Source organism: Oncorhynchus masou, chromosome 18, assembly GCF_036934945.1.
Source record: "Oncorhynchus masou masou isolate Uvic2021 chromosome 18, UVic_Omas_1.1, whole genome shotgun sequence".
NCBI lineage: Eukaryota > Metazoa > Chordata > Actinopteri > Salmoniformes > Salmonidae > Oncorhynchus > Oncorhynchus masou.
In genome coordinates, this window is record NC_088229.1 from 61,686,677 (window position 1) to 61,708,715 (window position 22,039).

The window sequence follows — 22,039 nt, forward strand, 5'->3', positions numbered from 1 at the left end:
CGTGCCCTGTGGATGGTGGGGGCACTGGCATCCTATGGGGGCATAGCCATGGTATCCAAAATAATGGCCTGCCCAGTAATCTTATACATGATCCGAAGCACAATGGGATGTTTACTGATTAATTAACTCAGGAACCACACCTGTGTGGAAGCACCTGCTTTCAGTATACTTTGTATCCCTCATTTACTCGGAGTGTTTCCTTTATTTTGGCAGTTACCTGTACAGTGCGTTGTTTTTTTAAGGGAACAGTGAGAAGCACAGATAGGTAAGACTGCCTGGGGCTGAGGTCCTGAGCCTTGTGTGCCTGGAGTAAACGTCGGAATCCATGCTGTAATTGTAACTTAATTGTAAACTCCCCTGAGTTCACTGAGAGTATCAAAGTCTAGCTGGGTCAGGGAGTGTGTAATTGAGTTGTACAGTCCAACAACAGCTACAACTGACACTGCTGCAGCTACTGTGAATCCTTCTACTATTACCACTACTAGTGCTTCTTTACCCATTATTCACTTTATGTGTGCTGTATAGTGAGTTTGTGGGGGGGGGTTAGGGTTCAAGCTGCGTGCTGGGGCAGAGGACTGAGCCTGATTGAGTGCTGCAGTCCCTGGTATGGAGATGCCGCCGGTGCTCACTCTGCCACATGGCCGAACACCGCCCCTTTCCCCGCCTCATTTGCACGGCTGTCCCGCTTTCTGCACTCAGTGTATCTTTTTGTCATTTCCCTGCCGAGGGTCCATTTGTATTATCTGCCGAAATGGCAGGCAGGGGGAGGAGGAGGTAGGGAGGAGGGGGTAGGGAGGAGGGGTTAGGGAGGAGGAGGTCGGGAGGAGGGGGTAGGGAGGAGGAGGTCGGGAGGAGGAGGTAGGGAGGAGGAGGTCGGGAGGAGGAGGTAGCGAAGAGGGGGTAGGGAGGAGGGGGTAGGGAGGAGGAGGTCGGGAGGAGGGGGTAGGGAGGAGGAGGTCGGGAGGAGGGGTTAGGGAGGAGGAGGTCGGGAGGAGGGAGGGAGGAGGAGGGAGGGAGGAGGAGGTAGGGAGGAGGAGGTCGGGAGGAGGGGGTAGGGAGGAGGAGGTCGGGAGGAGGAGGTAGCGAAGAGGGGTAGGGAGGAGGGGGTAGCCAAGAGGGGGTAGGGAGGAGGGGGTAGGGAGGAGGGGGTAGCGAAGAGGGGGTAGGGAGGAGGGGGTAGGGAGGAGAGGGTAGGGAAGAGGGGGTAGGGAGGAAGGGGTAGGGAGGAGGGGGGTAGGGAGGAGGGGGGTAGCGAAGAGGGGGTAGGGAGGAGGGGGTAGCGAAGAGGGGGTAGGGAGGAGGGGGTAGGGAGGAGGAGGTAGGGAGGAGGGGGTAGCGAAGAGGGGGTAGGGAGGAGGGGGTAGCGAAGAGGGTGTAGGGAGGAGGGGGTAGCGAACAGGGGGTAGGGAGGAGGGGGTAGCGAAGAGGGGGTAGGGAGGAGGGGGTAGGGAGGAGGGGGTAGGTAGGAGGGGGTAGGGAGGAGGGGGTAGGTAGGAGGAGAAAACAGGGGAGTCTTGTACCAAGGAGACTGTGGTTTTCTACAGCGGCACTTCTCAACACCAACCCCCCCCCAGAACACACACACAGGCGGACGGACACTGAGGCCCAACTCCCCCTCCCTGACTAATGTGCCCCGACACTCATGCATCACCCATAAATTGGCCAAATGAATTAACCATGACCTCTGCTTAGCGTTACAGCCTTTAAATGGATTTCCCCCTCCTCAGGTCTGGCCAATAATTGCATTTATCCATCTTGTTGAAATGCAGTTTACACACTTGCTAACATCATGCCAATCCCGGCTACATTTTCCGCTCCAACGGCGGGAGTGAGGGAGATTTGTCTTCGGATCATAACAGGTCATTCGAACAACAATTAGTCTGATCACTTCACTGTATGTCAATGTCTGGCTGCCCAGTAGGCAAGGCCTTGGTGGAACTATCTCTCTAAACCCCACTCCTTCTCAACTCAAACCTCGCAATTCTTTATTATCAGTCACGCAAACCTCCAGGTTGAAGAAACAACAGCCGGCCATGGTTGTGGTATCTGGTAAATGAGGGTGGCGAGCGACCACACACAGACAGACCATGCTATAGCTGTGAACACTGGTGTTGGTGGGGTTCATCTCTACACTTGTGTTGTGTTTGAACAGTAGTGCATCAGACACTCTGGGGTCCACAGGACAATTCAGCAATGTAAACACAGAGGAACTTCCTTCCCCTCCGGTCCTTCAGGCCGGCACTGAGACGACCCACTGTTTAAACAGCAGAGAATTCCTCCGGCCGCCTGGCCATACCAGAGCAGCTGCTCTCCACTGACAACTCAGTGCGGGGCGGACCCGAGAGAGAGAGAGAGAGAGAGAGAGAGAGTAACGTCAAAAAGTCCTCGGGGTCATCCTCCAAAGATAAATACATATTTAAATACATAATGGCCATAACAGGTTAACTTTGACCACTGTGATGTCTGAATGGGTTTTCTTTGTTCACATACAATGCTAGGGCAGTGACCTGGGCACAGGCAGATGAGCTAACCAGAATATCAAGAGTTAAAACTGAAGTCTTGCCACTCAACACCACCTGTTATGACAAAGCCAGCAATTTATCTTTATTGGTATTTGAAAAATGCAAAGCACGGTGCTCCATAAAGATAGAGGGGAAGTAAAGGGGAAGATTTTTTTAAACTCCTCGTTCTAAAGGGCACCGTGACAGACGTCACAAGGGCCAGTCACATGACCCTCATTGTCCACCCCCGCAAAATGACACCATGGCGACCAAGATGCTTATTGTCGAGTTGTGTGGACCACGTTCAATATTTCATTCATCCCTTAAGTTCTCAAAACTTCCTTTTCATCTTCTATTATTATGACACCATGTAAATCCTTTCAATTGACTGTCTATCAAACCTGGTATATCACTATAACAGGCCTAATATAGACAATCAGAGGAGACTTCCTTTTCCCTGTAGATATCAACCTTAGTGCTATATGACTGTAAACAACAGGTCATGATTTAAACCCAAACCTTATTTCAACCTTGCTGAATCCAATTGTCCTCCACTTCAACAGGGCAAAATTCCCTCTGCTTTTCAATTGATTTGGTCCTCAGTCCGCATCCATCCCCTCTGGCTGACAGTGAAGGCCACTCATCCCACCTCGGGCCAGTTGTCCAAACAGACACTCAATTCACTTTGACCCCTTAGGGAGCCAATTGACAATTCACTCAGTGCTGGGAGTCAATTTCCTCACGTTTGGAATTGACCCTAAACATAGCTGACCCCATTCCTCAGTGGAGTAGAGTGCATTAGGGAGATTTAAACCTATGCTTTTCACACAAACGACACCCCCCCCGCCCCCACCACCACCTACTCAAACACACAGACCATAACATACAATTATATCCCACAACAGAATGAGATGTGCTATTCAATCTACTCTACAGCCTAATAGGAGCCCACTGTAGCATGTGCCCATGTGACCAGTACTTCTCATGATATGTTATCTACTGTGAACAAATCTACTTGAAAAGCTGTCCTTTTTAAGAGGGACAATATTATCATGTGCAAATAGATTTCTAATCGGCAGCAAAAGAGTGGACACTGGAAATTTGCTCTTAATCTATTGGGAAATTGGTGCACAGATCCGGATGATCTCTCAGTACTCCACATCGCGTGTCTGCAAAGGGCTTAAATTTCATTAGCCTTGTGCATTTTTACATACAGTAATCTCCGCAACATTTTGTTCTAAATCCCACAATAATCTGGAGATTAGCAGATGATTTTATTTCTGCTGTGGCTCTGAAACTCCCTCACCTTTTCAAGCAGTTATCAACCAACATTATACAGCAAAAAAAAGCAAACAATCACCTCCCTAGTGCGCTCACGCACACACACACACACACACACACACACACACACACACACACACACACACACACACACACACACACACACACACACACACACACACACACACACACACACACACACACACACACACACACACACACACACACACACACACACACACACACACAAACACAGCACTCCTCAGAGCTTATCCTCCACAATTAAGAGTATAATTAGAATATAACATGTGCATAGTTTTATCACCTTTCCCTTCTCAATGATGTGTTTAATACAAAACGGTCCCTCACATCTTAAAAGGTTTGGGTCCAGATTATCCGAACAAACAAAAAATTGCAATCACAACCTGGACAGACAGACCCATCTCAAGGATGTCAAATGATCTATGCTCCTCACAAATACAGAAACCCTTGACATTTGTGAATACATTAAATACAGCAGATAATCACCATAACAGGATACACTGGTAAGACGGCTGCCTCTTTTAACGCAGGACCTAATATTGTAATGACAATGACTTTATATTTGCAATTTTCTTTTCCCTTTCAAGTTAAAAATACAGTTATAGGTTTGTTGTAGTTTATAACAATGGTGAGATGCTACAAGGATGAACAAGTCCTAAAGGGTTCACATATTTTCTCCAAACCTTGCAGGCAATTATTCATAATCACTTCTCCCAAAACACCAAGCCCTCCTGAATGAGATTTCCGCACAGTGGAACATTCTAGAGCGTTCTACCACATCCATAAAAGGCTGGCCAACCACAGGTGATCCCTGCACATTGGCACGGCTCGTTATTATATAGCCCAACATGATCATTAGGGGTTGTGATAGTGTTACACAAACCGCAGAGCTGCGCACGCACACACACATGCAAACACACACACACGCGCGCGCGCAAGCAAACAGACAGACACTCCAATGGAAAACTCAACCACTCCTATCACTCGTCATAAAAGGGTCAGAGAGGCAGCTCTTTTCCCAACAGACAGCACTCTGCACTTTGACCCTCCCCAAACACACTCCAATCCAAACATATGCCTGGCACCACCAAATTCCCCCACTGTCACACAATCCTCTCGCCCACCAACGCTTTTAGGGCGGACATTTTGATGATGAGACGTAGACACAGGAGGAGGTAAATACTGTAGAGAAGTGGCCAGATTCATTAAGAGGAAAAGCCACACACATGGCCTGTCTGTCAAGCTCGGCAATAAACTTGCCCCCCTCCCTCTTCTCCTAGTCCCGCTGTTTTTTTGGGGGGGGATAAATGTGAGGCCTGGAGGCACTATTATTTGGACATTAACCAGGAACTGTCGCTGCTCTCATTGCTCGGCATTAACAGCAATTATGCGCCCTATTCAACCGGCCTTTGTGCGACCCACCCACCCCCCACCCCCCCACAGACACACACACACATACACACATCGATGGACTCATTTCCCGCTTTTCTTAACCCCCCCCAACGCATTCTCTCCCACGCCACCGGTAAACTCCTTTCGCTGCTGGGCTTGAATGAATGAGTTCATGGAAATATGCACACAGACAAAAAAATATATATACCTAGTGTAAATGTTATCAATAATAGCATCAATAATTATTTCCCCCCCCAAAAAACCAGACAGTAAAATACCGTGCACGTGCATTTGAAAAATGCAACACACTTAATGTTACAGTGTTTCCCTATGAAAAGGTCTGTGGTATGACGATCATGAAATGATCATTAAACAGACAATCAATACTACAGATGTACCACAGAGCTATTTGTGGACACAAGAAAGAGTAGCTGCTGATATTACAACAGCTAATGGGGATCCAAATACCCCAGAAATCGTATCTTTGTACTGGCTGCAGTGCAAAACCCAGCTCTATTATAAAGAAATACAACTACCACCTACTCTAAACTATATTGATTCTATAATTAATGGAGAGAGAAAAAAATATTTCAGCTTCAGTAGAATTACAGAATAAAGGGGTGAGATTGTTTGATCTTAAGGGGTCATTGCCTGTAAGGTAAGCCTTGACATCTCGACTAGTAGTCCAGGGCTAACTCATCCGACGCTCGCAGCACGTGTATTTGTGTCAGAAACATTTAAAAGGTATAAGGACAATACAACAAAGAACCATAAGAACTGCCACTTGAAATTCAGGGTACATCCATGCATTTTACATGTGTCCGATCTAGGGAGCATAGAATATCCAATATATGAGTGCATATTGCATGCACATACTGTGCCGTACATATATGGGACACACATGCACACACACACACACCCACAGATAGGCAATCATTAGATTTCCATGTTTCAGGGAGCCCCAAGCCCTGTGGGCCCGGCAGCAAGACTATATTTAACAGATGACAAAAGTTGCATTCCAGATGTACAGTGAGATCTTTGTGTTGAGCTTTATGGAAATGCATGGGAGACAGAGACAGAGAGATCGAGAGAAAGGGAGAGAGGGGGTGAGTGGAAGGGAAGAAGAGGGGAGCACCAGTCTACAGCTGCTAAGCCAATGCTGTTTCTTTAACAGAATAGCATACAGCGGTATGGCCCAGCGATAGGGAAGTGGAAGGTCAGGGGTGAAAGTGTTTTGTCGGTAGTCTATGCAATTTGCTTTACCAGCCACAGTTCTATTGAGGAACAAACATTGGATATTTCAGTTATAGGTCTATTACAATTCAATGAAACCCATCACCTTTTTGAAAACCTTAGATTTAGAGTTCTATTACGCAAAAACCCATCGCATAGTTTTAAAAGGTAAACATAAGGGGACAAAAGAAGAATGAACTATACACAAACTTTATTCACTACCAGTAGGGAACTATTCCCATCCCAGTATTTAAAGACCGAATTAAAAACACGCCCACAAACGTGTTGGACTGACTTATTTGTGTGTGTGTGTGTCGTTTCAAACCAACTGATGGAGAGTTTTGAATGCTTTCACACAGCTTCGCCTGCCAACATCATCAGCACAAGACAATTAAGCCCTGCCAACGAGAAAAACAACAACATCTCTGTAAATATTTACAGCGCAAATCTCTTCCATTCATTCACCAGGCGCTAACAAAACCTTACTGTACTCTCCCTCTCTAACCCCCCCCCTCTTTCTCTACATCTGCGATTCATTGACTTTACAATTTACCACATGTCGAGATGGGAGAGGTCGAGACTCCATCTGAATCACGGCACAAATATGCGAGTGATTTATTGTTTTAAAAGCCGTGGGCCGATTTAGTACAACTCTACTTTTCCTGAGCATTACTCCTATTGGCAGACCATGAACAATTACAGTTTGGACTAATTAAGCTGAGAGAATGTGCTGTGCGCCGCTAATGTCTAGCAGGCCCCAATTTTTGTTTAATGGTGCCAAACTTTGCTCCCCAACTTAACTCCCTCAAATCCAAAACAGATTGCCCCTTTTTATGGGTGTTTATCAAGCTCAAGAAAAATAAAGATGTTTTCTTTTCCTTGCATGGGATGAGAGGAACAGAGAGGTGGAAGGAGGGGAGAGGAAAGATAGAGAGAAAGAGAGCGAGAGAGAGAGAGAGGGAGAGAGAGAGCAGGTCCTGTTTCCACTATACTTTGTAAACAAAAGTGATTTGCAGGACAAAAGGATCACAACCTTAATAAATTCGGAGTGCGTTTTGCGAGGTGAAACACAAAATGTGGACGCATAGTGCCATGAACCCCCTGCGGATAGCAATTAGGTCCTATTAACATGTAAAGCCGATTTGATAAGGTTTGGGTCTATCCCCTAAATCCACATGAAGCTATCTTTCCTCACCTCGCAGGGACAAGCCATTCAGAGCTGCACCAGAACGAACACACACAATCCACATCATATACCATTGTTATGCATATGCTGCTAACATATTTCAAAAGATACCGTCTGTGTCAATTCCAAAATATTGGACATACCATCACATCTACATAAACACAAAGGACTACGCTAGGTGCTATTTCCAGGCTGATGTTCCAATTACAACTGCTAAATCGGATGTTAATTGCAATAATCTTGCCACAAATCCACCATTCCCTCCAAAAACATGTAAAAATGGCATGCCATTAATTATGAAGGTAAGTAGCATTATTTTGTATTATTTTTTTTAAATAGGTGGGTCTACCACAATAGGAGAGATACTGGTGCAGCAATACAAGAGAAACAAAGAAAAGAGAGAAAAAAAAGCTATTGGTATAGCTAACCACACATAGCTGCTCGCAGAGCTTGCTGTGGAATCGCCACGGGTCTCGGGACCGTCTTTTTCCTCCACTCTAAATAGACCAGTGGAATCTTGGTGTTCTCTCTCCCTCTCTTTTTTTGTTCCTTTTTTAAAACTAATCGTAATTATACAACGAAACCCAAAACCCCAGCCAAAAGCCTGCTTGCCCAGGGAATTATGGGGCCAGGGGTGGCGTCAAATATCTTAACATTCAAAAGTCCGAGAGGCAGTAAATAAACCCAGTAGATTTATGGCCCTGCAGCCCTATGCCAGAGTTCTTGGAACCCCACTCTCTCGCCTCTCTGCAGACCTGTTGAGGTGTGACGTTAGCCCGTAGCGCTGGAGCTAACCCATCACCTTTTCAGAAAGACCCATGTTAGCATTAGCATCTGCACAATCGCAGAGAGAGTGAGAGAGAGAGAGAGAGAGAGAGAGAGAGAGAGAGAGAGAGAGAGAGAGAGATGCGCAAGAAACAGTATGGCACCGGGGGTTAGCTGGCCAGGCCTCTTCACCAATTCATCCTGCTCCTACTGAACCAGCAGACCTTTGTGTGAGGTTGGAAAAGGAGGGAGGGGAAGGAAGTGAGGAACGAGGGAAAGAGGGAGGAGAAGAGGGCAGGAGGCCTAACACCCTGGGCACAACGTCATGTCAAATTGCTAAATGATCCCAAATTGTACAGCTTTTTAGACTTAGGTGGTTGGAAAAACAAACTCTCGCTCATTATAGCTCTCTGAGGTCAGACAAATTATAGTGACCTCCACACACACACACACACACACACACACACACACACACACACACACACACACACACACACACACACACACACACACACACACACTCACACTTCAAAAAGACATGCAGTAACGGAATCACAGGAAGCATAGAAAGGCATGCCGAAAATGTTAAGATCACAGCCCACTGACAAAAAGGAGAACTCAATTGGTAAGACCGTAGCATCACGAACACCACAATCGTATCACCTTGGACCAATAAATGCCTAAAGGTATGGAAACAAAAAAACAAAAATGTGCACACACATGCCAAAACATGAATTTCAAAAATAATAGTATTGCGCCGTCTGCGCCAACGAGACCGGAAATCGATTAAATTCGAAAATTGGACAACCGACGACGCCTGCTATATCAAAGAACTGTAACATAACAATGGAGTGAGCTAGCCATTTCCAATCACAGACACAGTACCAGTCCTATTCCGCAGCCTTCATTACTAGTTAGGGAGGAAGACAGATAATCAATGCCCAAGTGAATTATTGATGCTATACATTTATGAATACAACGGACACAAAACATCAAAGCTCTAACGTCTGGACACACACGGTGTAAAAAGGAGGGCTGGGTTAGTGCAGTAGGTAAACCACTGTCAGTCTAAAAAGGCATGACGTACTCTCAGGGGAGGAAGAATAAAGCTGTACTGCACATTTATAGTGCACTTCTATTTGTGCAATAAAATGATATCACGTGTGCAATGTCGTCTTGCTTTGTAAACCAATTACAAAGCAAACACGGTTCGCTAAACATTTCTGAAATGTTATTTTGTGCAGATCCCACATACAGGTAGGTGATGGGGAATGACAGTGACCAAAAAGGCTAATATGACAATGTTCCTGATTAGGAATTACCTCTGAACTAATGGGCAAGAGGAGGAAGACTGTACACAGACCCGAGATCAGATTGAGACATGTACAGCAGCATCTTCTTACAGAGCAAGGGCATTCCATGACTTTATTCTTATTAGCTTAGTACATAACAACATTCTAATGTGGAAGTTACGTGTGCTAGTGCTAGACCTGGGTTTATAGTGAACAAAAAGAAACTAACCCTTGCCCGCTGAAATAAGAAGCCAGCTTAAAGTGCGTGTGTGTGTGTGTGTGTGTGTGTGTGTGTGTGTGTGTGTGTGTGTGTGTGTGTGTGTGTGTGTGTGTGTTGTGTTAAAGGTAAAGAATGGCAATTGGTCTCAAATATGCACGAGACACACATTTAATAAAATACCTAATCATAAAACATACAAATCGCAAGATAATTCAATAAGATGTCCAAAAAAAACAACAAACCAAAAAATAGCTGTTTAATTATTTTGTAGACATGTTATAAGACATGCTTAACATGTGTCAGACACAAAAGGATGCCTTGCATTGCCCATCACATGTGTGTTGATTTTCAAGGTGTGCCTGATGCACTAAAATGAGGAAACAAATATGAATTTAATTACCAAAAGGCGTATATGGGGGTAAGTTCATATTTCCTAATGCCTGTTTTTTTTTGCCTTAACCTTATAAAATTAGATGACATGTCCTAAAGCGACGACTTGTAATTGCAACCATAAAAAAAGAAAGAAGAATGGTTTAGAAAATGATCCCGCTTAAGCATTGCCCAGTGGGACTTGGAGGTGGCGAGTAATTGAGTAAGTTTGCATAATTATAGCAACGCTGATAGCCTCTAATAAATAAGATGAATTTATTCATAAATAGCGTTTTACATGGCACATGCTTTTAAGAGCGATGGTTTACCCGTTACAAGCTAGAGTGGTATGCAAGCAGTACATAGGATACAACACTGCAGCATGTCAAATTCTAACACTATTTCCAGACTATACATCAATTGTTTTAGATTGAAATGTTTGAGGGAAAAAATATGAATGTCTGCATATTCAAAGTAACTGTCAATGACAGGCCTCTTTCAGCTAATGTCAATGCCGTTAGACAGATGCAAATTAAATAAACTAATCAACACATTGGTTTTGTTTTTACAAGGTTCCTTCTCAATGCTCTTCTGAGTTTCCTTTATGTTGATATATTTATCTAAACGTACTTGTGTTAGGTGTTACTACACAGTACCAAGAAGGTTTAAATGGGTCGTGAGTTTTAAGCATTAAAGTAAAAAAGGTTTTCAATGATGTTGTGAAAACAACGGAGCCAAGGCAGAGTACAACATTATATTAGGGGGCAGTATAAAATCAAAGCCGGAAGCAGCCTATCTGAAACTCACATAATAATACAATAACAACAAGAAAAACAAGAATCATTTTTAATTGTCCACTATAAACTGAAATGTTTTTATTAAAATTAATGTTTATGTTTTGTATTATAATTTGATCACAGGTGAACAAGAAATAGATTATCCATCATATGCACATGACCTTGCATACAATTGTTTTTATTTGAGGTGATGGAAACGCATTGAGTATCCCTACTCCTATAGAATGCTATCGGCTTCAGAGAGACATGCAGGGACACTGTGTTGCAAGCGACATGCATGCCATTGTACAGTTCATAAGTTGTGAAACTTCTGTCTACATTTAACAACTAAACACACCTAGCTGGGTGACAATGCGCGTTTACTCTAGAGGCTACTTGGGTTGTGTCCACTAATGTATAGGTGTAAATAAACGAACTTACTGTGCGAGCTGTTGGAGAAAGTGATCCATTCGGAAGGTACGGGCTTGTAAGATCGGGGATCATTATAAATGGATAGCCCGGGTACGGTGGGCTCTTGAACAGCCCTCCATCTTGCCTTTTCGCAGCTAACATGGCGGGGGAAAAGAATAACTTTTATAAGTGCCTTGAAAACTTTGATGCATCTGAGATTCCAGAAGAAACTCATTCCGTACGCTCATATAGTGCCATTGTGTAAAAATCTAAGAGACAAGAGCGTGAACGGAAAAGCAGAAACTCACCCTCCTCTAAACTTTCTCTTGTTTTGTCTCTGAAAGTTTCAGATCTAGGCGGAGGCCGTCTTTCCGCCTTGAAATGCAACGAAACACAGGGGTTGCATTAAAGAAACACATAGGGAAATCATTACTTTTAAATACCGTGGTTTCACTGCACATTTCGCGCACAATAAGTAAATGGTTGCAAACTACCGAATGGACAATCGATTATTTCACTTACCTCCGAATCCGACGAGCTGTTTTGATTTGTTTCTGATTCATTTACAAGAGAAGATTTGACATCTGCTAAATCCCTTTCTGCTGATAAATTCTCCGAAATTTTTTCCTCCTGCTCCCCTTCGTCTTTGAAGGAAATCATTTCATCGTTCGCACCCAAATCGTCCCCTCCACCGCCGTTGAGCTGCGGCATTTTCCCGAGCAATTTTGGGGGGCAAAAACACAAAGTTTTAAACCCTTGATCTTGGTGATCTAGAATCCGAGTTAAAGTTTAGAGTCTGTATTGGCGTTTTCCAAGCACTGGCGGTTAGTACAAACTAAAAAGAAGGGGAATCTTGGCAGAAAAAGAAGCCGGAGATGGAGCTGAGCCGCTCGGATTGAGTGAGTTGAAGTTGGTCGGAGTGGTTTTCAGTTCAAAGGCGGCGCTGATTGACAGATAGAGAGGGATGGAAATAGAGAGAGTCTGGATTCAGGATTATTGACAGGGAGAAACACACAAGAAACTAATGAGATTCAAAAAGGGAGGGACTTGAAGTGACGTTTTTATAAATAGGGAGAGAGAAAAAAGCCTGGAGGAAGCTGGTGGACGAGTGTGCAGTTAGAGAAGGCAGTTTGGGTGAGGAACGCAGGACAGTGAAGCGCCCGTTTGCTTTTGTGCTGGAAAAGCAAAATAGGCTGAAGTAGCCTACTTGTAAATGCGGATTCAATATATGGGCGGTCTCCCACTGAAAATGAATAGAGAGCACATCCTTATTTTCTCCTGTTTCAAAATGTAGCAATTTTGAAAAGCCACGGCATAGGGGCCAAAAGTTTACTGCGCATGCTTTCCAGGATAAACTTAAATCAATATAGGCTATATCAACATTTGCTTCATAGGGTAGAGGCAGGTTACATGAAGCAGTATGAATACCATTTCGATTACTATGACATCTTGAGCTCGTTCCTTTTTTCTTTAACCCATGTCATGCTAGCTATGATTATGTTGATATTATTAGACTTGTTGTTGTACATTTCTCATAACATATTGCATAATTGTATATTTTAGACTATATCCTGAATTAGGTTGCATCTATAGTTTATGCATTTGCATTTTGAAATACAAAGGACACAATAATGGGCGCACAGACGTGCTCTCAGTCTGCACACGGTTGGGAAGAATACAGACAGAAGGGCTAATGAGGCCGGGGTTTTAAGACTAACCTGTAGCCTATTCATTCTGAATAATATAACAGGGGCTTGGTACATTTGTGCTGTGTTCTTTTCTCCATCTGACAGATTTCTAAAGCACAGGGGAAAAAATGCCAGCAAAAAACTTTTCAGCTCATTTGTATCATTGATGCAAATTATTAACGGCTCTCGAAAAAATAAATAATTATGGAGCAGGTTTATTTATAATGGACATCGAGTGGTGCTGCTGGAATAAAGACATTTTAATTAGACGATAGGCTAGATTTTTTTTGTACGATAATTTAATGAATAACACACTTAAACCTACTGTTTGCGTCAAATGATGTCACCTGGCTTAATATTAATATGCTTAATTGACTCCTTGACAGCTCTACACAAGGCGGTCAATCAGGTCACGGTCAATTGACAGAAGCCTGGTTGTAGGCCTGCCTAGCAAGAAGGCCAGTATCGAGTCTTTTTTACGACGAAGATTTATTGAATATAAAACTGCCTACCTGAATGTGGTCTACGATCATCCTCAACACTTATCGCTGCTTGTATTCACACCTTCGTCTCGAGGTGTTGTTTAAAAACAGCAACCTCTAGGAACTCAAAAATAAGTCATTCTTCGCTCAGTGTTTAAAGTGTTTGAATAAATTAGGCAGAGAAACAAAACGAGGGTTTAGCATTTTTTGTTTTGCACAATTTTCTTCATTGTTAATTCTGAAATGTAATTATTAAAGTGTATATCTCTGCTTTGGCCTATAGGGTTCATATTTTTGATTACCCCTAAAATGCTGTTGGTAAGCATGTATAACATTTTTCTTGGAAAATATAAGCAGTTTATGGAATAGGCCTATAGCTGACACACCTCTCATTTGGCTGCTCTAGACAGACCACTTTAGAGAGAGAGAGAGAGAGAGAGAGAGAGAGAGAGAGAGAGAGAGAGAGAGAGAGAGAGAGAGAGCATGTGTGTGACTCAGTAGTCCACTTGTGAGGCTCCAAAATGTAGCCTGGAAAAGCAATATTCCATTTAATAATCATATAAGTGATGTTTAATAAATGATTAAATGTTTCTTCCAGAAAAAAAACAAAATATACAACTGTAGGAATTTTTTTTTAAATGGCATAATATACTGTTTTTTAGTCTGTCTTCTGCTCAGTGGTCAAAATACTGTGTTGACAAAAAAAATCCACATAGACCTGCTGCATGCCAGAGATAAGGGCTCTATAATGAACTTGTATATCAACTCGCTTAAACAGGCTGTTTTAAAAGCGCAATATGATCACTGATTTGGCATGACTGGATCAGCTGAAAGCAATATGGTAGAAATCTACACAATATTATCAAATTATTGAGGAAGGAAGGAAGGAAACATTGGCTGGGCAGGAGGGAATATAAGGATACTCTTCTTAGATAATCATGTATGTCTGTGTATGCAGCAAAGAGGCGCCCCACCACTCGCAGCTCTACAGACCTGGAGCCCACACATAACAGCCCAAAGCAGTGGAATTCCAAGCTTGCCTCTCCCTGGATTACCTCAGCAGGTGCCTGAGAGTTCACTGTGTTGTGTGGCGTGTTATCGTGCCTGCAGCGGGGTACCTGCCTCTGATGCTGTCCCATTGAGTCTAATCTGAGGGACCTTTTAATAGGCTGATGTGTGACTCAGCCAAAAACAGGATGGTATGTAATCTAATGGGCATTTGATGAATTACTTTATTATTTATTATTATTATTAGTATTGTACACAGAGTGAACAAAACATTAGGAACACCTTCCTAATATTGAGTTGCAGCCCCTTTTGCCCCTCCTAATAGCCTCAATTCGTCAGGGCATGGACTCTACAAGGTGTCGAAAGCTTTCCACAGGAATGCTGGCCGAATTGTGTCAAAGTTGGCTGGATGTCCTTTGGGGGGTGGACCATGCTTGATACACACAGGAAACTGTTGAGCGTGAAAAACCCAGCAGAGTTGCAGTTCTTGATACACTCAAACCAGTGCGTCTGGCACCTACTACCATACCCCGTTCAAAGGCACTTTAAATATTTTGGCTTGCACATTCAACTTTAACCTGTATCTTCCCCTTCATCTACACTGATTTAAGTAGATTTCATGAATGGATCATAGCTTTCACCTGGATTTACCTGTTCAGTCTATGTCATGTTCCTAATGTTTCATACACTCAGTGTATATTATATCATTCCCGAGCGGCGCAGTGGTCTAAGGCACTGCATCGCGGTGCTTGAGGCTTCACTACAGACCCATTTTTGATCCCAGGCTGTGTCACAGCTGGCCGTGACCGGGAGATCCATGAGGCCGGAGCACAATTGTCCTAGCGTCGTCCAGGTTAGGGGAGGGTTTGGCCGGCCAGGATTTCCTTGTCCGATCTCGCTCTAGCAACTCCTTGTGGCAGACCGGGAGCCTGCAAGCTGACTTCAGTCGCTAGATGGACTGTGTTCCCTCCGACAAGTTGGTGTGGCTGTCTTCTGGGTTAAGCGAGCAGTGTGTCAAGAAGCAGTGCGGGTTGGCAGGTTTGTGTTTCAGAGGAAGCATGGTTCTCTGCCTCTCCCGAGTCAGTAGGGGAGTTGCAACGATGGGACAAGACTGTAACTACTAATTGGATATCATGAAATTGGAGAGAAAAAGGGGTAAAAATTAAAGAAAAAAATAAAGTGTTGTTATTGGTGTTCCTATCAACTGGGGAGAACAAGTATTTGATACACTGCCAATTTTGCAGGTTTTCCTACTTACAAAGCATGTAGAGGTCTGTAATTTTTATCATAGGTACACTTCAACTGTTAGAGACGGAAACTAAAACAAAAATCCAGAAAATCACATTGTATGATTTTTAAGTAATTAATTTGCATTTTATTGCATGCAATAAGTATTTGATCACCTACCAACCGGTAAGAATTCCGGCTCTCACAGACCTGTTAGTTTTTCTTTAAGAAGCCCTCCCGTTCTCCACTCATTACTTGTATTAACTGCACCTGCTTGAACTCGTTACCTGTATAAAAGACACCTGTCCACAGACTCAATCAAACAGACTCCAACCTCTCCACAATGGCCAAGACCAGACAGCTGTGTAAGGACATCAGGGATAAAATTGTAGACCTGCACAAGGCTGGGATGGGCTACAGGACAATAGGCAAGCAGCTTGGTGAGAAGGCAACAATCGTTGGCGCAATTATTAGAAAATGGAAGAAGTTCAAGATGACGGTCAATCACCCTCGGTCTGGGGCTCCATGCAAGATCTCACCTCGTGTGGCATCAATGATCATGAGGAAGGTGAGGGATCAGCCCAGAACTACACGGCAGGACCTGGTCAATGACCTGAAGAGAGCTGGGACCACAGTCTCAAAGAAAACCATTAGTAACACACTACGCCGTCATGGATTATAATCCTGCTGCGTATGTAAGGTCCCCCTGCTCAAGCCAGAGCATGTCCAGGCCCATCTGAAGTTTGCCAATGACCATCTGAAACATCATTCTTTCGTGATGCTTTTCTGCAAAGGGGACAAGATGACTGCACCGTATTGAGGGGAGGATGGATGGGGCCATGCGAGATCTTGGCCAAAAACCTCCTTCCCTCAGTAAGAGCATTGAAGATGGGTCGTGGCTGGGTCTTCCAGCATGACAACGACCCGAAACACACAGCCAGGGCAACTAAGGAGTGGCTTCGTAAGAAGCATCTCAAGTTCCTGGAGTGGCCTAGCCAGTTTCCAGACCTGAACCCAATAGAAAATCTTTGGAGGGAGCTGAAAGTCCATATTGCCCAGTGACAGCCCCAAAACCTGAAGGATCTGGAGAAGGTCTGTATGGAGGAGTGTGCTAAAATCCCTGCTGCAGTGTGTGCAAACCTGGTCAAGAACTACAGGAAACGTATGATCTCTGTAATTGCAAACAAAGGTTTCTATACCAAATATTAAGTAATTTTTTTCTGATGTATCAAATACATTTTGCATGAAATAAAATGCAAATTAATTACTTAAAAATCATACAATGTGATTTTCTGGATTTTTGTTTTAGATTCCGTCTCTCACAGTTGAAGTGTAACTATGATAAAAAATTACAGACCTCTACATGCTTTGTAAGTAGGAAAACCTGCGAAATCGGCAGTGTATCAAATACTTGTTCCCCCCACTGTAGTAATTTCACAATGGAGGAATTTTTTTAATTGCAAAAGGACCTATCAATTCTGTCACCTTCTCACCTTCTCACCCCTTTATATCAATACACACCACTGTATTTGATCAACCACTCTTCCTTCCTAGATATTACAGTGGAAAGAGCTATTATAGTCCTAGTGTCCTTACAGCCAACCTCAGGCAAGATAGTCCTGCACACATACTAAACTATGTGAGCCAACAGTTAATTACCCACAATGCCTCTTTATTTCCGACTGTGCAGGCTGAAATGGGTCTGGGGACAATTAGTATATTATAGGGTCTGTCTATGGTCCTTGCTATCTGGGATCTTTTAGACGTCCCAACTCTGACGTTACCCCATTGAAGTTCACATTTCAAATGGTTAATGTAAGTGTTAGGGTTAGGTAAGGTTACGGTTAGCGTTTAGGATAGGGACGTCCCAAAGATTCCGGATAGCACTAACCGTCTGCCTACCAAATTGTTTTCATATTGGTAAAAATATGTGCATTTTAAAGCCGTGTTTAAAGGGTAACTACAGTTTGAGTCATGCCAGATCCAGTCTGAGCAAGATGAATAAAACAATATAATGTTTTCTGTCTTTAACAAGTGGAACTTGGCATTTAACCTTTTATTGCAAATTGCAAATTAGCCCTATTGTATGTGAAGGCTCTGGTAACCATTTTAGCATTTTTTCTAGTACAGTTCAGATTCATTATATCATACGAATAATGACATGGTTAACCACAATAATGTGTTTCTAATGGTTCTCCCCATTGTGTAAAATACAATAATGGGGGAATTTATTTAAAAAATGTATTTGATTATGCAAAGGACCTTTTATTTTATGATGTACAATATTTTCATAATTATTTTAAAAGCTAATCGGATTACCAAAATGAGTTTGCAGAGGTGGTTAATTAATGTTTCCTGCCAGTGTACAGTACAAACATACAATACCACTCAGAAAGCTGAGTAGAACAGAAAAGAGATTATAAATGAGGTGGTTCGAGCCCTGAATGCTGATTGGCACTCCGCGTTACGTCGCACATAAGAACAGTCTTTAGCCATGGTATATTGGCCAGAGACCACACCCCCTCTATTAATGCTGGGGAGTAAGTCACAAAAATAAGCATGGGTTTGTCTTATACTGTGCAATCAATACTATTGCCATGCCACAATTTCTTTAACAATCTGTTCAACGAAGCGACTGTAGTTTGATTAGATTATTACAAACTATACATTAATTCCACCAACATATATACACACTCTGTAAATGTTTACATTTGACATTTTAGACACTTAGCAGAAGCTCTTATCCAGAGCAACTTACAGTCGTGAGCGAACACGTTTTCAGACTTTTTCGATACTGTACAAACTATAGGCATTAGATTGTTTAGAAGTGAGAAGCACAATATGAAGGAGAGTTCAAGTAACAGGACAGACTAACATGATTGATGGTAACATTCTGGTTTTGTGGCATTACTTCTACCTCTGTAGGTATTGGCTGCTGGCAACACCGGACTGTCTCCAACCAGTCCAACCGTTACAAAACAGTACATCGTGAGAACCATATTAGAGAAATTAAGTGAATTGCCTCCTTCATCCAAAACAAACAGCAGGCTTTTCAGAAATGGATGTGATAGTCATTAATCAGAGGGTGAGGCAGACCTAGAGCTCTCTAAACATGGAACCCACCTGAGACAGAACTGCAGGACCTTGGAGCTACAGAACACCAGGGTCTGTGTTCGCTGTCCTCAAACCTTGTGGTCACCTCCGATGTGTCAGCCAAGGCACAGCAGTGTAAGTCTGTCTGTCAGAAGAATTGTCTCGCTGGATGGCGAGCCAACCCACTGAGCAAAAAACAGGTTGAATGAACGTTCTTTCAATGTAATTTAAAAAACAATCTATGTAATGATGTTGAATCAACGTGGAAAACTGTTTAGATTTGCAAAACGTCATTAACGTAAGGCATTTTTGTATTTTTTCTCTCACCCAATTTGCAACCTAAATCCAATGGCATGGCGATATGTTTTGTTTATTTCACATTGAATTCACATTAGTTGACAACTCAACTAATGTAATTCAAAACTAGACATTGAACTGACATCAGTGCCCAGTGGGAAGCCACCTCTGGCTTATAAACGTTAAATAAAATTTAATGGTAGGCCAACAACACAGCAGATTTGTGTTGGGTATTATTGTGTTTTCCTGGTGTTTGACACCTAATGAGAAGTGAAAACTATGGAGGCCTACATCATAGATCCATATACATTACCATTCAAAAGTTTGGACACACCTACTCATTTAAGGGTTTTTCTTTATTTTTACTATTTTCTATATTGTAGAATAATAGTGAAGACATCAACACTATGAAATACCACATATGAAATCATACAGTAACCAAAAAAATTGTTAAACAAATAAAAATATATTTAATATTTGAGATTCATCAAAGTAGCCACCCTTTGCCTTGATGACAGCTTTGCACACTCTTGGCATTCTCCAAATCAGGTTCACCTGGAATGCTTTTCCAACAGTCTTGGAGGTGTTCCCAAATTTGGTCAGCACATGTTGGCTGCTTTTTCTTCACTCTGCAGTCCAACTCATTCCAAACCATCTCAATTGGGTTGAGGTCGGGTGATTGTGGAGGCCAGGTCATCTGATGCAGCACTCCATCACTATCCTTCTTGGTCAAATAGCCCTTACACAACCTGGAGGTGTGTTGTGTCATTGTCCTGTTAAGAAACAAATGATAGTCTCACTAAGCCCAAACCAGATGGGATGGCGTATTGCTGCAGAATGCTGTGGTAGCCATACTGGTTAAGTGTGCCTTAAGTGTGCTTCACGGTGGGAACCACACATGCAGAGATCATCCGTTCACCTACTCTGCGTCTCACAAAGACAGGGCGGTTGGAACCAAAAATCTCACATTTGGACTCATCAGACCAAAGGACAGATTTTCACCGGTGTCCATTGGTTACTACGTGATTCCGTATGTTTTTCATAGTTATGATGTCTTCACTATTATTCTACAATGTAGAAAATAGTACAAAATAAACTAAAACCCTGGAATGAGTAGGTGTGTCCAAACTTTTGACTGGTACTGTATTTGTTAGTGCTAAATTGGATGATTCCACGAGCACATTCTGCTGATCTTCAGTAAGAACATGAGAGCATTGACTTTGCATGAGAGTGACTCAAATTTGTGGCCATTGTTAAGTTTGTTGGTTTTGACTGGTTTGAAAACAAAAATGTGCAGTATTTATAATGATGCTGACAAGGCCTGTGCCATTTGGCTTCTACTGACTGCAGGTCAGGTGTGGCACTAAACATTACCACAAAGAACACTGACAGAAAACTGACCTTTTTTGTTTCTCACTTTTCACAAACCTCACAAACAACCATATCAAAAGAGATGCACGGGAGGCATGCGGAAAATAACTGTTATCCTGACCCCCCGCTTCCTGTTTCGGACTAAAAGGAAGTGCCTCATAATGATGGGCTTGTGTTTTGGACCACACCACCTCTACTTTTGTAGGGGAAAGACCAGGAACAATGTTTCAATGACATTCAGAAGAATGGCCCATAATTACAACTGTACTGGCTGAGAGCAGGCCGTTTGCCCTGTTTGTGGCTGAATTAAGTGTGTGTATGTTGAGGGGGGTAGTGGTGGTGGTGGGTGGGCGGCCTGAGAATTAGATTTCCATTCAGAAGGGGCTTATTTAGGATATTTACCCATTGTCCACATCACATTTGCATTCCCTCCTTTCGCTCTATCATTCTCTCTGTCTTTTTCTCACGCTTCATGGAATTGTTTTCCAATCATATTTATATATAGAAACAAATTATGTCCAAGCGGTCCGTTCACATGGGTCGTGGCTGTATAGCTCCAGAGTTGATTGTATGCAGGTGCTCTTTGAATAGGACATTGCAAGTACCGAGAAAAACAACAACCTTTCTAACACAAAAATACTGAATAGATTCAGACTTTGTGTCCCCCAGAATGTTAACCTCCGCCTCGATGTCCGTGCCTATGTGGACATGTAATTAGCATAATACAAAAATCACCATCGCAATCTGTCTGTTTAAGCCGGGAGACTTCTGCGTCAACAGAAGTCTCTAGCTGCAGAGTCCAATGCTGTGTCTCAATCCACCGCATCCTCCGATGTCGGCCTCCCGCCTCTGCAGTGCAAGGTAGCAGAGCTACGGCCGTGTTTGCTAGTACACGAGACATCCCAAAAATCATGCGTTTTTATGAAAAGCGCCCGTCAAGCACCAACAGTTTAAGCTGCCCACTATCAAAAGCCTGAGACTCTCACAAGACTTGCTTACAAGCTTCACGAGACTTGTCTGAAGATACCCCGCTACAGACCACTAAAACATTTATACAAATGCGGTTTTTAAACCAGGGTTACACATGTAACCTTTTTGTGATTGTTGTTCATTTTTTTCCTGATGCTTTCCTATACGTCTCCTTTTGATCTGTTTTGCTATGTATGCATGTTTTATTCAATGTTTTTCTATTAGCTAATAGCAGTAAATCCAAGTTCAATGTTTGTACACGACATGACCAAATGTATGTGGACACCTGCTCGTCGAGCACATCTCATTCCAAAATCATGGGCATTAATATGGAGTTGGTCCCCACTTTGCTGCTATAACAGCCTCCATTCTTCTGGGAAGGCTTTCCACTAGATGTTGGAACATTGCTGCAGGGACTTAATTCCATTCAGCCACA

At 43.0% G+C, this 22,039-nt stretch overlaps 1 protein-coding gene across 22 annotated transcripts in view; it reads right to left on the reverse strand.

Annotated features, from left to right (window-relative positions):
• tcf7l2 (transcription factor 7 like 2) overlaps positions 1 to 12,608 on the reverse strand; it is a 124,301-nt gene extending 111,693 nt beyond the window's left edge. For 8 of the 22 annotated variants that reach the window (XM_064924111.1, XM_064924104.1, XM_064924109.1 and 5 more), the window contains exons 1-3: positions 11,991 to 12,607; positions 11,777 to 11,843; positions 11,499 to 11,623 (exon numbers count right to left, since the gene is read on the reverse strand). In XM_064924111.1, coding sequence (XP_064780183.1) covers positions 11,499 to 11,623; positions 11,777 to 11,843; positions 11,991 to 12,179 — 381 coding nt within the window. In that variant the 5' untranslated portion in view covers positions 12,180 to 12,607. Of the gene's footprint in view, positions 1 to 11,498; positions 11,624 to 11,776; positions 11,844 to 11,990 lie in introns of all 22 variants that reach the window. The other 14 variants (XM_064924118.1, XM_064924117.1, XM_064924115.1 and 11 more) reach the window with 3 other exon arrangements.
• Positions 12,609 to 22,039: the final 9,431 nt, after the last annotated feature.